The 17,022-nt window shown below is 42.4% G+C and overlaps 1 protein-coding gene across 1 annotated transcript in view; it reads right to left on the bottom strand.

Annotated features, from left to right (window-relative positions):
• LOC124795692 (protein kinase C-binding protein NELL2-like) overlaps window positions 1-15,324 on the bottom strand; it is a 252,531-nt gene extending 237,207 nt beyond the window's left edge. The window contains exons 1-2 of the mRNA XM_047259773.1: window positions 15,100-15,324; window positions 11,958-11,966 (exon numbers count right to left, since the gene is read on the bottom strand). Coding sequence (XP_047115729.1) covers window positions 11,958-11,966; window positions 15,100-15,324 — 234 coding nt within the window. The remainder of the gene's footprint in view (window positions 1-11,957; window positions 11,967-15,099) is intronic.
• Window positions 15,325-17,022: the final 1,698 nt, after the last annotated feature.

Raw genomic sequence — 17,022 nt, forward strand, 5'->3', positions numbered from 1 at the left:
GCTCGAGTTTTTGAAGGCAAGGAGGGCAAGGAGGCCGAACTGCGCCGCACGAGACTCGCGGTGTCATCAACAGATGGCGGTACCCTTTGAGGCGCAGTGTCTGGCCGACACGCTGAGCACGAGGATTTTAGACTGATGATCGGCTAAATGAGGGCTATGACCGCATTGCTGGATAAAATCCTGAGTTTTCAGTGGTGGGAGTGAAACGTTGAGGGGTAACCACCAGGGCTTAAATAGAAAATAAGGACAATACCAGCAAAATCTGGACACAACTAAATAAAGAACAGCCAGTAAAATGGTTCCAAAGACAGAATTAAGACAAGTGCATGGGCGAAAATGCACAATTAGTACGAACTGTTTTTAAGTTTCGTGATAAATGTTTTCTTTATGTAATAAGTTTTAAAAATTAAAATGCCTTAAATGATTTTGGTGAGTTAAGTGCCTACTGACAGGTATCAATGAGCACTAAAGGACTATTACAGCAGATTTTTACAAGCATTACCTATTTTGAATCATAAGCTTCGAGATGTAGAATTTTGTTGCAGTCGTTATAAGGTATTGTGTACTACTCTCAGAACATGTTACTATATTTTAAGCCAAATGTGGAAATCTAAATTGGGTACAGTGGCTCGTAGTACTGTTTCCAAGCAAAACACTGATATTCACAAATCATGAGTTAACGTATGATAATTGCAATTAGAAATTAGTTTAAGAAATAGGTAGATAAACGAAGATTGTGAAGGGGTTCAGGTCCCTGAGCAGGCAGGTGAAAGTCTGAATAGGCAGAGTACTGGTACAAATTGTGTAGAAGGTTGGGAGAGGTACAGTGAACTACCTAATCCATTTGTGTCAGTGTTGCAAGGTGTTTACAGTTTAGGAGTAGATACCAATCAACAAATGTTTGAGTTTCTGTGATTGACAGTGTGGATGCAGAATCAGGGTGTGGTTTTACGGATTTCGGACACAGTCGTATTTTAACTTATGTACCCTCTCTTAGTCGGGAAATTGAGAATAACAATCACGGAGATTCTTCATCAGAATTTATCTTTGAGCGGTCATCAGAAAATGTTACTGAGAGGCATTTGTCTGAGCGATTTCGGGATGATCTTGTAAACGCTATGTTTATCATATACAAGCGTTTCAGAGTAATTACTTCAATACATTGAAAATGTGCGGGTAACAATAAAGACCCTGTGTTTAGAAATCTCTGAAAAATGAATGAAAAATGTGAAAGAATTCGGCCATATGGCAGGTAATGGGTGTTGTTTCGACGAAACCTCAGACGTTTGCAGAACTAGACCAGCCTGTCTCAGACATTAAGATATTCAAGTTTTGTGATGAGAAATGGGAGGCACTGGAAGGCGGCGCCTAATAGTTAGCAGATAGTGGGCACGAAGGATAATACTAGTCGGGGCGTGTAATGTCATAAGTAGGTAGGGAAGCTGGAAAATCTGCAGATGGAAATGTTAACACTCAGTCTACGTAGCTAGGATCAGTGAAGCGCTAAGACTCAGTCTAAATATAGCTAGGACCAGTGAAGTGAAACTGAAGGAAGAAAAAAAATTCTGGTTGGATGAGTATAGGGTAATATCTGCAGCAGTAGAAATGGTACAATCGGAGTAGGATTCGTTCTGAATACAAAGGTACAACAGAGAGAAAGTTACTAACAATTTGTCCATTTTATTTGGGCTGTTAACAGTTCAATGAAATGGTTGTTCTCAACGGAATCGACAGCAAATCAACACCGACAACGATAGTTCAGGTGTACATGCCGACGTCGCAAATCAAAGAGACGGGAGAAGTATATGGGGATATAGGACAGGTAGTTCAGTGTAGAAAGGGATATGAAAAACTGATAGGTATTGGTGACAGGAATGCGGTTATAGGGGAAGGGGTACAAGAAAGGGGTACTGGAGGAAATGAGCTTGGTACCTAGAATGACTGAAGACAAAGTCTGATCGTGTTCTGCAATAAATTTCAGGTGGTAATAGGGAATACTCTGTTCAAGCATCACAAGAGGAGAGACTATACTGGGAAAGGATGGGATGTACTGAAAGTTTTCAGTTAGATCCCATCATGGTCATGCAGAGATTTCGGAACCAGATATTGGATTTTAATCAGTACCCAGTAGCAGATATAAACACAGATCACAATTTAGTAGTGATGAAGAGTTGGCTGAGGTTCAAGAGACTATCTAGGAAAAATCAATGCCCAAAGATGTGGGATACAGAACTGCTAATAAATAAGGAGATACGCTTAATGTTCTCTGAAGCTATAGACACTGTGACAGGAAATAGCTCAGTAGGCAGTTCAGTTGTCGAGGAACGGACATCTCTAAAAAGGGCAACCACAGAAGCTGGAAAGAGAAACAAATGAACGAAGAAGGTAATAGCGAAGAAAACATGAGTAACCGAGGAAATACTCCAGATGATCGTTGAAAGTAGGAAGTATAAAATAGTTCAGGGTAATTCAGGAACACATACCTACAAGTGACTTACGAATGAAATAAATAGGAATTGCTAGGAAGCTAAGGCGAGATGGCTGCTTGAAAAGTGTGAAGAAATCGAAATAGAAAGGATTGTTGGTAACACTGACGGAGCGTATAGAAAAGTCAAAGCATCATTCAGTGAAATTAAAGGTAAGGGTGGTAACATTAAGAATGCAATGGGAATTCCGCTGTTACAAGCAGAGGAGAGAGCAGATAGGTCGAAACAGTGAACTGAAAGCTTCTATGAGAGAGAAGATTTGTCTGATAAAGAGATAGAAGAAGAAACGGGAGTCGATATAGAAGAGATAAGGGAACTTAAAAGAGCTTTGGAAAACTTAAGATCGAATAAGGCAGAATGTATCGATAACATTCCATCAGAATTTCTAAAGTCATTGTGGGAAGTGCAACAAGCAACTATTCCCATTGGTGTGTAGAATTTATAAGTCTGGTGATATACTATCTGATTTTCGAAGAAATATCATCCACGCAATTCCGAAGATTGTAAGAGCCGACAAATGCGAGAACCATCGCAGAATCAGCTCCACAGCTCAAACACCTAAGTTGCTGGTAAGAATAATATACAGAGGAATGGAAAAGAAAATTCAAGATCTAGTGGATGACAATCAGTTTCGCTTTAGGGAAGATAAGGGCACCAGAGAGACAAGTCTGACGTTGCGGTTGGTAATGGAAGCAAGACTGAAGGAAAATTTTCCGACCTGGAAAAAGCGTTGGACAACGTAAAATGGTGCAAGATTTTCGAAAGTCTGAGAAAGATAGGGGTAAGCTGTAGGGAAAAGCGAGTAAAACACGATATGTGCAAGAGCTCAGTGGAAAAAAGAGTGGGAGGTGAAGAACGAAGTGCTCGGATTAAATGCGAGTAAGACAGGGGTGTAGTTTTTCAATCCTACTGTTGAGTCTCTACATAGAAAAGTCTATGACGAAAGTGAAAGAAAGGGTCAAGAGGGGAATTAAGTTTCAAGGTAAGAGAATATAAATGACAAGAATCTCTGCTGACATTGCTAACCTCAGTGGAAATGAAGATGAAGAATCTGCTGAATGGAAGGAACAGTCTAATGAGTACAGAACATGGATTGAGAGTAAATCGAAGAAAGACGAAAGAAATGTGAACAGCGAGAAACTTAACGATAATATTGGTGATCATGAAGTAGAGGGAGTTAAGGACTTCTGATAGCTAGGCAATAAAATAACCCACGACGGTCGGAGCAAGGAGGACATAAAAGGCAGACAAGTACCGGCAAAATGGATATTCCTGGCTGGGAGAAATCTTCTAGTATCCAACATGCCCTCATATGAGGAAGAAATTTCTGAGAATGTAGGTTTTGAGCACAGCACTGTATAATAGTGAAACATCGACTGTGAGAAAACCAGAACAGAAGAGAATCGAAGCATTTGAGTTGTGGGCTTACAAAAGAATGTTGAAAATTAGGTAGACCGATAAGGTAAGGAATGAGGATTTTCTCAGAGAATCGGCGAGGAAAAATACTGACAAGAAGAAGAGATAGGCTCAGGGTATTTGTTAAGACATCATGGATAACTTCCATGGTACTAGAGGAAGCAGCAGAGTGTACTGTAGAGGAAGCCAAAGATAGGAATACTTCCAGCAAATAATTTAAGACGTAGGTTCCAAGTCCTGGCACACAGGAACACATACCTACAAGTGACTTACGAAGGCTGATGATTCAAAAATATATGCTGATGCAACCCAGCAGACTCATTCCATTTTCCGTTCTGAAAGGCGTTATGTTTGTTTCCATTGCAATGAAAAGAGACATTTTGCGTACGATCGTGGTAAAGGTCGGAGCAGATGAAGGATTGGTGGTGTGAAAATACTAACAGGTTAATTAAGAAGCCGCGAAATGTGAATGGGGTCGCAGGCACCCTTTGTTTGTGCCACTCTTCACGATGAATCCGCTACTATATTCTGGAAGCAGTCTTTCACTTATTGAAGAATATTGGCACCAGAGGGTTTTTCATCTTTGCAAAACTCTGGAGGTATTAAAATCCCACTTTGTTTGGAGTGAAGTTGTGTCACTTATGGGAAAATTCATTTTGTATTTCAAGATTTAAAAAGTGTCTTGGCCATTGAAATTTACGTTAGTAATGGGGTTGACTGTGGAAGTGGTTCTTGTGTCTGATTTCCTTGAAAAATGCGGTTGTATTTTGGATTATGTAACCAAGGTCTCTGAGTTTAAATGTCGATCATGTATCAATATCTCTGTCAGTCCGAAGTATACGCTGTTTAATCTGCTGGCTCTGAAATTGATACATGAATCCGGAGCAGAGCAGGGCCTTGTTACCCACGGAGAGGTATCTGATGAGAGGCCAGACAAACGTGTGGTTCCTGAAGAGGGGCAGCAGCCTTTTCAGTAGTTGCAGGCGCAACAGTCTGGATGATTGACTGATCTGGCCTTGTAACACTAAAAAACGGCCTTGCTGTGCTGGTACTACGAACGGCTGAAAGCAAGGGGAAACTACAGCCGTAATTTTTCCCGAGGGCATGCAGCTTTACTGTATGGTTAAATGATGATGGCGTCCTCTTGGGTAAAATATTCCGGAGGTAAAATAGTCTCCCATTCGGATCTACGGGAGGAGACTACTCAAGAGGACGTCGTTATCAGGAGAAAGAAAACTGGCGTTCTACGGATCGGAGCGTGGAATGTCAGATCCATTAACCGGGCAGGTAGGTTAGAAAATTTGAAAAGGGAATTGGATAGGTTAAAGTTAGATATAGTGGGAGTAAGTGAAGTTCGGTGGTAGGAGGAACAAGACTTCTGGTCAGGTGAATACAGGTTTATAAATACAAAATTAAATAGGGATAATGCAGGAGTGGTTTAATAATGAATAAAAAATAGGAGTGCGGGTAAACTACTATAAACAGCATAGTGAACGCATTATTGTGACCAAGGTAGACACGAAGTCCATGCCTACTTCAGTAGTACAAGTTTATATGCCAACTAGCTGCGCAGATGACAAAGAAAGTGATGAAACGCATGATGAGATGAAAGAAATTATTCAGATAGTAAAGGGAGACGAAAATTTAATAGTCATGGGTCACTGAAAAGGGGAAAGGGAGTGAAGGAAACGTAGTAGGTGGATAAGGAATGGGGGAAAGAAATGAAAGAGGAAGCCGCCTGGTAGAACTTTGCACAGAACATAACTTAATCATAGCTAACACTTGGTTCAAGAATCATAAAAGAAGGTTGTATACATGGAAGATGCCTAGAAATACTACATGGTATCAGATAGATTATATAATGGTAAGACAGAGATTCAGGAACGAGGTTGCAAATTGTAAGACATGTCCAGGGGCAGATGCGGACTCTGAACACAATCAATTGGTTAATAACTGAAGATTAAAAAAGAAGGAACTGCAAATAGGTGGGAATTTAAGGAGATGGGACCTGGATAAACTGAAAGAACCAGAGGTTGTACAGAAATTCGGGGAGAGCATAAGGAAACAATAAACAGGAATGGGGGAAAGAAATACAGTAGAAGAAGAATGGGTAGCTTTGAGGGATGAAGTAATGAAGGCAGCAGAGGATCAAGTGGGTGAAAAGACGAGGGCTAGTAGAAATCCTTGAATAACAGGAGAAATATTAAATTTAATTGATGAAAGGACCAAATACAAAAACGCAGAAAATGAAGCAGGCAGAAAGGAATACAAACGTCTCAAAAATGACATCGACAGGAGGTGCAAAATGGCTAAGCAGGGATGGCTAGAAGACAAATGTAAGGATGTAGAGGCTTATCTCACTAGGGGTAAGATAGATACTGCCTACAGGAATATTAAAGAGACCTTAGGAGAAATCAAATCATGTCGGATGATGCTGAGGGAATTAGAGGAGTAAATGATACACTTAAAGTAGTAAAGGAGTGTTGCTATTTGGGGAGCCAAATAACTGATGACCATGGAAGTACGATATAAAATGTAGGCTGGCAATGGCAATGAAAGCGTTTCTGATGAAGAGAAATTTCTTAACATCGTGTATACATTATAGTGTCAGGAAGTCGTTACTGAAAGTACTTGTATGGAGTGTAGCCATGTATGGAAGTGAAACATGGACATAAATAGTTTAGACAAGAAGAGAATGGAAGCTTTCGAAATGTGGTTCTACAGAAGAATGCTGAAGATTAGATGGGTAGATCACATAAATAACGAGGAGATATTGAAGAGAATTGGAAAGAAGAGGAATTTGTGGCACAACTTGACTAGATGAAGGGATAGTTTGGTAGGTTATATTCTGAGGCATCAAGGGATCACCAATTTAGTATTGGAGGGCAGCGTATAGGGCAAAAATCGTAGAGGGAGGCCAAGAGATGAATACACTAAGCAGATTCAGAAGTATGTAGGTTGAAGTAGGTACTGGGAGGTGAAGAAGCTTGCACAGGATATAGCAGCATGGAGAGCTGCATCAAACCAGTTTCAGGACCGAAGACCACAACAACAACATACTGAATTTTGCACAACTGGCCGTTCTCTGAATCAACTGAAATGGAGAGGGGAACTGTTCGTTTCGGAAGAATCTCAGCAAGCCTCATTTGATGCTCTGAAAACAGCTTTACTTAATGCCTCGGTCTTGGGACTCTCTAATTTTGATAACCAATAAATATTATAAACTGATGTGTCAAGTTCTGGTATCGCCGTGGTTCTAGTTAAGGAGTTTCAAGGTGAAAGGAAACCAATAGGGTACTATCAAAGCCGTTACCTGAGGAGGAAAGAAGGTAGACACATTATGAATTGGAGGGCTCGGCAGTTCTGTTTGGTCTCGAGGGATTTACGTTTTATTTAGACCATAGGTTGCTCATATCTGAGGCAGATACCCAAGCGTTATCTAGGGTTCTGGCACGTCCCCGAAAAACAGGTAGCAACATGGGAGGTTTGCATATTTGCATTCCGTTTTGAGGTCCAGGATATCAGAGGGAGTCATAACCTGCTTGATGATTCCAAAGCCACCTGTTTCAACAAGAAGAAGAGCCATAGGAAATGTCACCTAATTTGGTGAATGAATTTTTTGTTGGAGTCATCTGCGGGTAGGTGCTATTTTGCGATTTAGGTTCCAAGCAGGAAGTTGACCCTCAAAAAGTGGTTCAGATGGCTCTGAGCACTATGGGACTTAACATCTAAGGTCATCATTTCCCTAGACTTAGAACTACTTAAACCTAACTAACCTAAGGACATCACACACACACCCATGCCAAGGCGGGATTCGAACCTGCGACCGTAGCAGCAGTGCGGTTCCGGACTGAAGCGCATAGAACCGCTCGGCCATAGCGGCCGGCAGTTGCCCTTAGTTTCACGTAATTAAAAGCAAGATTGAAGGAGGAGAGGAGATTCTGGGCCACTTATAATGACCAATAATTCTGTGTTGTAAGACCTAGTATTACGGCAAGGCTAAGATCCGTTTGCTGATGGACCTAATACCGACCTTCTTCAAAGACTTGCTTCAGAATTAGAATGAAAATTAAGGAGCATTTGACCTGGCCAATCTTAAATAGGAAAACAAGGATTGTCTTGTGACTAAACCAAATCCCAGTTCTAAGTGGGGAGAGTTAAATTCTTAATCGCCAGAGCACCCATGGTAGAGATCTACATTGATCACGTAGGGTCTTTTCCACGGAAAGAGCACAGGAGCAAGTATCTTTGGTGATGGTGGATGCCTTCTCCCGGTTCGTGGGGCTACTCCACAGTAAATGAGGTACTTGGCTGTCCAACATTTATCTCGGTTTTTCTCAGTCAAAAAATGGTTCAAATGGCTCTGAGCACTATGGGACTTAACTACTGAGGTCATCAGTCCCCTAGAACTGAGAACTACTTAAACCTAACTAACTAACACACATCCAAGCCCGAGGCAGAAATCGAACCCGCGACCGTAGCAGTCACGCGGCTCCAGACTGAAGCGCCTAGAACCGCACGGCCACACCGGCTGGCTGCAGAGTAAGAGTGCCGAAAAGGTTACATAAAATATGTTGTCCCATAATTTGGGTGAGCAAGGTACTTTCCCCAGTCGCAGTGCCGGCTGGAGTGACCGTGCGGTTCTAGGCGCTACACTCTGGAACCGAGCGCCCGCTACAGTCGCAGGTTCGAATCCTGCCTCGGGCATGGATGTGTGTGATGTCCTTAGGTTAGTTAGGTTTAATTAGTTCTAAGTTCTAGGCGACTGATGGCATCAGAAGTTAAGTCGCATAGTGCTCAGAGCCATTTGAACCCAGTCACATTCCCGGTGCAGGATCCATTTAGTGGCAAGGGTTTTTGGGCACATATTAGCTGGTTCATAGTCCTGAACAAGCAGGGTACTGTGGAAAAGTCAGGTAATAGGCCTCTTACATTCTGTTTCATTTCTGTTTAAAGGGGGGGGGCGGTCAACCTTCGCCTCCAGTCGTTCTTTTCGATCTTGGAGCACCTTGCTGCCTTTTGGGTTTGCTAGCGATGACAGACAGGTGTACTATTTAGATGCTTGCGCGGTGACGCCGGAGATGAGCCGAGTTATAGAGACCAAGGTAACCAAAGGTGCGACCGCGTGTTTCCGGCGGTTAAGGATTCATGTTTGCTACAGACGCCGATACCGCCGACCTGCCGTTTGCGTGTCACATTACACCGCACTGAGGAGCATTTGGGCGGATCATCCATCGTTCTGTAATGTATATCAGAGCAGAATTCTCACCAGTACTGTGGTACGTTCTCGGCGTTATAACAAGCTGATCACGGGAGTCATGGCCGTACTTCCTGGCTCTGGCAGTCGATCGCCACGATATTGTTATAGTTCCAGTCACAGAAAATTGTAATATACAAACTGTGTTCCGCAATATCCTGATTAAAAAAAAGGTAAAATAAATTTTTGCGTATTGATAGACTAATTCTTAGTGCCGTGGGTAAAGAGTGTTTATTCACGTGAAAAGGGTTGTTAAGTAACTTGCAGTGTTCTAAGTACTTACAGTGACCCGGCTGCCGGTCACTTTACTTGCTCTTCTAGTATAAACTGAAATTTAGAGAGTACAGAAGTATGGATAATCAAAAATTTCATTTTAAATTGTAAGTGATATATCTCGTGCGTCTTGGTATACCGCTAGCTACTTGTAGTAATCGCTTTATGTTACAGGAATGTGTTGCTACTTGTTTCACTCCGTTCAAAATTCTGTGCTATAGGAAGTGTCAAATTCGCATGGCGCTGGTTACTTTGACAAATGGCTCTCGTGTTATTGATGGCTGAGTTCGACACCATTTGAATAAGTTGCGTAATTTTTTGTTAATTGAATTTACTCTCTTGCGATTTGTCTCACTTATAATTACGTAATTCTCATAATTAACTACTCTTGATGTTACGCTCCTGCATTACAAGTTGTGACAGTTATTGTGTACTACTTTCAGAACAGGTTACTAAGTTTTGAGCCAAGTGTGGAAATTTTCATTTGGTGCAGATGAGCAGCACGTTCTTGTTATGTTGCTAGCTCATGCTCATAACAAAACTTTTAATGTCTAGATATTTTACGTAATTACAGTCACAGTTAAATAGGACTGGCTTTATAGAAATATATTTAAATTGTAAGTGAACTTCAGGTTGTATTAATGTTTCATTAGTTTTTCATACTGTGGACTTAATATCCACTCGCGACGGTTGAGCGCATTAAGTCCTTCATTTTTTAATTACATTCTTGGAACTTAACTTGTTTCAGGATGGTGTCAAAGTTTTAGTGTGTATGACTAAATAACTTGATTGTTCATGTCTATGGTTTTGAAAAAACCTTGTTCATTGTATGTAAATGTTTAAAGCTATCATTTTAACTATTCTTACTTTTTTTAATGATGTTGCTGGTCTATCTCATTACCTCTATGAAAAATTACGCTCGAGGGTATTTTTCACTTTAGCAACTATCTTTGCATCACCCGGTTCATACTGTCTTTCAAATTTAGGCCATATGTACACGGGAAATATGTTACCGTTGTGGATTTTACAATGTTTTGTGTTTATTTGTGCGCTGTTTTACTTAGACAACATTCACACTCATTTGTATTTGCGCCTGTATGCATATTTGCGTTTCAACAAATAAAGTACCGGTATCCAGGTCGCTGTAAGGTTAGGCACTATTTAGAACACAGCAAGTTACTTAACGTACTTTCTTCTAAGGTTTCACGTGATTTACCCAGCGCACCGAGAACTAGTCGATCAATACAGAACAATTTCTTACCGGTTTTTGGTGAATCAGAGCATTGCGGAACACAGTTCGAATATTACAGTTTTCACAGACTTACTCAACGCCCAGAAACGCCGAGATTTTCACCAAAGGTGCATCAGACTTGACGCTTTGCTCGCCATTATCTCCTCTAATAACTGGAAAGCTTTCCATTGATTCACAGGCATTATTTCCGTTCCCAACTGTCTACTCCTTCGCAGTAACCTCCTCCCACCCCACGCCCTGAACATAGTTAATCTCTTTGCATCCAATCTGTCTTACATCTTCACAGTTCCTAACGACCCTCTTTTCACCTACTTCCTATTCAGCACCGTAGATGAACGTACATTTTCCCATCACTTGCTCCCAGGTCTCATTAGATGGACAAGATACCACAGACAGAGTTGAACCCTTTTATCGCCGTGCATGAGATAAAACAAGTCTTACACAAAAAGCTAAACACTGCTCCCGGATGCGAATGCACTACATACACATATGTAACATAAGGACCCTGTTATTTTCTAGGAATCTTTGTAAACCGTTACAACACGATCCTCTCTGCAGACTACTATCATGAGTTGTGGAAAATCTCCAAAATCCTACGTTTCCCTCCTATTGACCCATCAGCCCCATCCTCGTTGTTTAACAAGGTCTTCGAATCTAACACTTCCTAATGTATCCATACACTCCTGAACTAACACTTATCCTTTCAGAGACGCAGTGTGGCTTCAGTCAAAACCTCTCCTCTGATAACAAGCTCTTGTGCTTCTGACTTCTCCTGTCCCATCAACTTAAATCAGAAAATCTGCCATTTTCGTATCCTCAGCCTCGAAAAAGACCCCGACTATCTGCCATTCCGGCCACCTCTTCAGACTCCAGACACATGCACTTCCAATTAACTTTGTCCGTCTGATTGGTTCCTTTCTACGTAACTGTCCATATTTTCTCATTACTCACAATAGTAACTCATCCTATCTCTCCCCCCCACCCCCCCCCCCCAAATCCTGCCTACCTAACACAGCCAATAATTATCTGCCAACTACCCAAATCGATTACTTTCACTTAAGCACTCACAACCATCCTATCCAGTTAACTAACTCATTAAGATATCTCGGACCAGGTTTCCACTGGCAACTAATGTATAAACATCATCTGCTATGCATCGAACAGGAGGCCCACAATAGCCTAAAACTACTAAACTGCCCAACATGGACATTGTGATACTCTACTGTACTGCAACCTACAAAATAATGTTAATCCGCACTCTCTTCGCCTTCACCAATGTTGACTGAATATTCGCCCCACCCCAATTTTATAATTGCCTCCAGTTCCATGAGCGCCATGTCTTGCTTTCCGCAACCGTTTAGCTTCCCCAACATGGATCATCTGTATTTTATCAAATTCCCACCTCTCCTCACCGACAGTGAACACTTTCCGAAAAGCTGGATTCCGACATTCCCATATGTTCAAGATACTTGATATTCTACTGCACCTGTACGAACACATCTGACAGTACAAGCACCTGAACGACGCTACATCCTATCCTAAAGAAACTTCCACCGTTTCCCAGACAATGAAATAAACTCCGATATTAAAAAGTCCCGTGTTATATGTCCCACATCAGGCCCCCCCTTCTCTCTTTCATCTTTCGCGATCTGCTCTTCTCCTGATCCCACGTCCCTGATAACAAACTACTCCTCGCTTTCTGTCTTCCCACTATCCGTCCGAATATCATTTAACTTTATCACAACAGATACTACCATAACGACTCTGTATTTATATCCACATGTTTCAAAACCAAGAGAGCACATTTTCCCCTCCCAAAATCATTCTTTTTTCTATTGTAGGCCTTTCAGCTTATTGGGGAAAATGCAGTGATCTTCCTTAACAAGAACGTCACCGCTTCTGTTACGTTTTTAAATACTTATCTTTCTTTAGTCTTAAACTTTAATTTAAACACTAATGAAATTCGACAGACTTAATGTTATGTAAACCATTAGAGAATTCATCATTCTATAGATTTTACAATCATGGGTAAATTTTCACCTTTTAGTCGTATTATTTCTCCTCTATTTACATTTTTTAATGTTTCTCGCTGTAGAGAGGACTGTTGTTGGTTCAAATGGATCTGAGCGCTATGGGACTTAACAGCTCAGTTCATCAGTCCCCTAGAACTTAGAACTACTTAAACCTAACTAACCTAAGGACATCACACACAGCCATGCCCGGAGCAGGATTCGAACCTGCGACCGTAGCGGTCGCGCAGTTCCAGACTGAAGCGCCTAGAACCGCTCGGCCACACCGGCCGGCAGGACTGTTGTGCTGCACATGTGTGGTGAGGGTGATGAAATGAAACTAACGAAAAATAAACATTGCATTTGAGATTTGTAAGTACCACTCCTCCACAGATGCCGACATTTTAAGTAGAATGCATGTCGAGTTTCGTGAATCACTGTAGCTAACTGGTGCGATTTCTTGCAGTTGCCTGACGATTAGCAATACTCGTAATTCCAGTCGCGATAAATAGTAAAAGATTGCAGCTGTAAGCAGAATTTACCATGATTAATAATGACATGCAGGCTGTGTAGTGCTACCATAATGAAGTCTGATTATAAAGTGGTGTGAAGTACCAGACTTTTATGCTAGTGAAAGAACGACACGAGCGACTGACTTTCACTTGTTACAGTAGTTGAGTAATTTAGAAATTGATTGCATATGGAGTATCGTCTCAGTTGTGTGACTGGATTCGTGATTTCCTCTCAGAGAGGTGACAGTTCGTACTGATAGACGGTAAATCATTGAGTAGAACAGACGTGATATCTGGCGTTCCGCAAGGTAGTGTGATAAGCCCTCTGCTGTTCCTGATTTACATAAATGATCTAGGTGATAATCTCAGCAGCCCCCTTAGACCTGTTTTAGATGATGCTGTAATTTACAGTCTAGTGAAATCATCAGACGATCAATTCCAATTACAAAATGATCTAGAGAGAAATTCCGTATGGTGCGAAAAGTGGCAATTGACACTAAACAAAGAAAAGTGCGATGTCATCCATATGGGTACTAAAATAAATTCGATAAATTTTGGGTATTCGATAAATCGTACAAATCTAAGGACTGTCAATTCGACTAAATACCTACGAATTACGATTAAGAGCAACCTAAATTGGAAAGACCACACAGATAATATTGCGGGGAAGGTGAAACAAAGGCTGCGCTTTGTTGGCAGAACGCTTAGAAGATGCGACAAACCCACTAATGATACAACCTACATTACACTTGTCCGTCCGCTGCTGGAATATTGCTGCGCGGTGTGGGATCCTTACCAGGTAGGACTCTATCTACATTTATACTCCGCAAGCCACCCAACGGCGTGCGGGGAAGGGCACTTTACGTGCCACTGTCATCTCTCTTTCCTGTTCCAGTCGCGTATGGTTCGCGGGAAGAACGACTGCCGGAAAGCCTCCGTGCGCGCTCGAATCTCTCTGATTTTACATTCGTGATCTCCTCGGGAGGTATAAGTAGGGGAAGCCATGTATTCGATATCTCATCCAGGAACGCACGCTCTCGAAACCTGGACAGCAAGCTATACCGCGATGCACTGAGCCTCTCTTGCAGAGTCTGCCACTTGAGTTTGCTAAACATCTCCGTAACGCTATCACGCTTACCAAATAACCCTGTGACGAAACGCTCCTCTGCCACCCGACCTGGTACGGATCCCACACTGTTGTGCTACACTCAAGTATAGGTCGAATGAGTGTTTTGTAAGCCACCTCCTTTGTTGATGGACTACATTTTCTAAGGACTCGCCCAATGAATCTCAACCTGGCACCCGCCTTACCAACGATTAATTTTACATGATGATTCCACTTCAAATCGTTCCGTAAGGATACTCCCAGATATTTTACAGAAGTAACTGTTACCATTGTTTGTTCCGCTATCATATAATCATACTATAAAGGATCCTTCTTTCTATGTATCGCAATACATTACATTTCATTGACGGAAGACATCGAAAAAGTGCAAAGATGGGCAACCCGTTTCGTGTTATCGTACAATAGGGGTGAGAGTGTCACTGATATGATATGCGAGTTGGGGTGGCAGTCACTGAAACAAAGGCGGTTTTCTTGGAGGTGAGATCTATTTACGACATTTCAATCACCACCTTTCTCTTCCGAATGCGTAAATATTTTGTTGACACCCACCTACGTAAGGAGAAATGATAATCATAATGAAATAAGAGAAATCAAGGCTCGAACAGAAAGATTTAGATGTTCCTTTTTCCCACGCGCCATTCGAGAGTGGAATGGTAAAGAAGTGATATGAAAATGGTTCGATGAACACTCTGCCAGGCAGGCAGGTGTGAATAGCAGAGATAACATGTAGATGTATATGCAGATGTAGAAAGCCTGTCAGTGACTTACCTGGGGATGCAGCCGTAGAGTAGCGAGCAGCGAGAACTCTGCGGGGAAGCCGCCGGCGCGCGGGAAGAGCTGCGCCGAGGGCACCCAGATGTAGGAGTTGGGCCGCAGACGGTATGCGCTGGGCCGGCCCGGCACCCGCTGCCACTGTGCGCGCGCCGGGTGGAAGTAGCGCCGGTCCTCCAGCGACAGCGCGTCCACGCTGCCTGCGCACACACAAACTCTCATCTCCCAAGCAGCCCTCTCCAAAGTTTCAAATTAGAGATACTGTCATCCCAACTGCCAAGATCGTAATGCACTACACGCCTGACTAACTCTGAACACAGAATGAGCCTCTTGGGATGTCAGAAAAGTGCAACATTATATATATATATATATATATATATATATATATATATATATATAATTAAAGAAAAGATGTTATGTGAACATGTGTCCGGACGCGCTTAATTTCCATGTCAGAGCTCATTTTAGTTTCGTCAGTATGTACTGGACTTCCTCGATTCACCGCCAGTTGGCCCAATTGAAGGAAGGTAATGTTGTGTTGACATGCGACTCATTGCTCTACAGTACTAGCATCAACCACATCAGTACGTAGCATCAAAAGGTTAGTGTTCATCACGAACGTGGTTTTGCAGTCAGTGCAATGTTTACAAATGCGGAGTTGGCAGATGCCTATTTGATGTATGGATTAGCACGGGGGCAATAGCCGTGGTGCGGTACGTTTGTATCGAGACATATTTCCAGAACGAAGGTGTTCCGACAGAAAGACGTTCGAAGCAATTGATCGGCGTCTTAGGGAGCACGGAACATTCCAGCCAATGACTCGCGACTGGGGGAGACCTAGAACGACGAGGACACTTGCAATGGACGAGGCAAGTCTTCATGCAGTTGACGATAACCCTAATGTCAGCGTCAGAGAAGTTGCTGCTGTACAAGGTAACGTTGACCACGTCACTGTATGGAGAGTGCTATGGGAGAACCAGTTGTTTCCGTACCGTGTACAGCGTGTGCAGGCACTATCAGCAGCTGATTGGCCTCCACGGGTACACTTCTGCGAATGGTTCATCCAACAATGTGTCAATCCTTATTTCACTGCAAATGTTCTCTTTACGGATGAGGCATCATTCCAACGTGATCAAATTGTAATTTTCACAATCAACATGTGTGGCTTGACGAGAATCCGCACGCAATTGTTCAATCACGTCATCGACACAGATTTTCTGTGAACGTTTGGACAGGCATTGTTGGTGATGTCTTGATTGGGCCCCATGTTCTTCCACCTACGCTCAGTGGAGCACGTTATCATGATTTCATACAGGATACTCTACCTGAGCTGCTAGAACATGTGCCTTTACAAGTACGAAACAACATGTGGTTCATGCACGATGGAGTTCCTGCACATTTCAGTCGAAGTTCTCGTACCCTTCTCAACAACAGATTCGGTGGCCGATGGATTGGTTGAGGCGGACCAATTCCATGGCCTCCACGCTCTCCTGACCTCAACCCTCTTGACTTTCATTCATGGGAGGATTTGAAAGCTCTTGTCTACGCAACCTCGGTACCAAATGTAGAGACTCTTCGTGCTCGTATTGTGGACGGCTGTGATACAAGACGCCATTATCCAGGGCTGCATCAGCGCATCAGGGATTCCATGCGACGGAGGGTGGATGCATGTATTCTCGCTAACGGAGGACATTTTGAACTTTTCCTGTAACAAAGTGTTTGACGTCACGCGGGTACGTTCTGTTGCTGTGTGTTTACATTCCATGATTAATGTGATTTGAAGAGAAGTAATAAAATGAGCTCTAACATGGAAAGTAAGCGTTTCCGGACACATGTCCACTTAACATATTTTCTTTCTTTGTGTGCGAGGAATGTTTCCTGAAAGTTTGGCCGTACCTTTATGTAACACCCTGCATATAC

The sequence above is a fragment of the Schistocerca piceifrons genome, chromosome 4 (assembly GCF_021461385.2).
Source record: "Schistocerca piceifrons isolate TAMUIC-IGC-003096 chromosome 4, iqSchPice1.1, whole genome shotgun sequence".
In the NCBI taxonomy this organism is placed as follows: Eukaryota; Metazoa; Arthropoda; class Insecta; order Orthoptera; family Acrididae; genus Schistocerca; species Schistocerca piceifrons.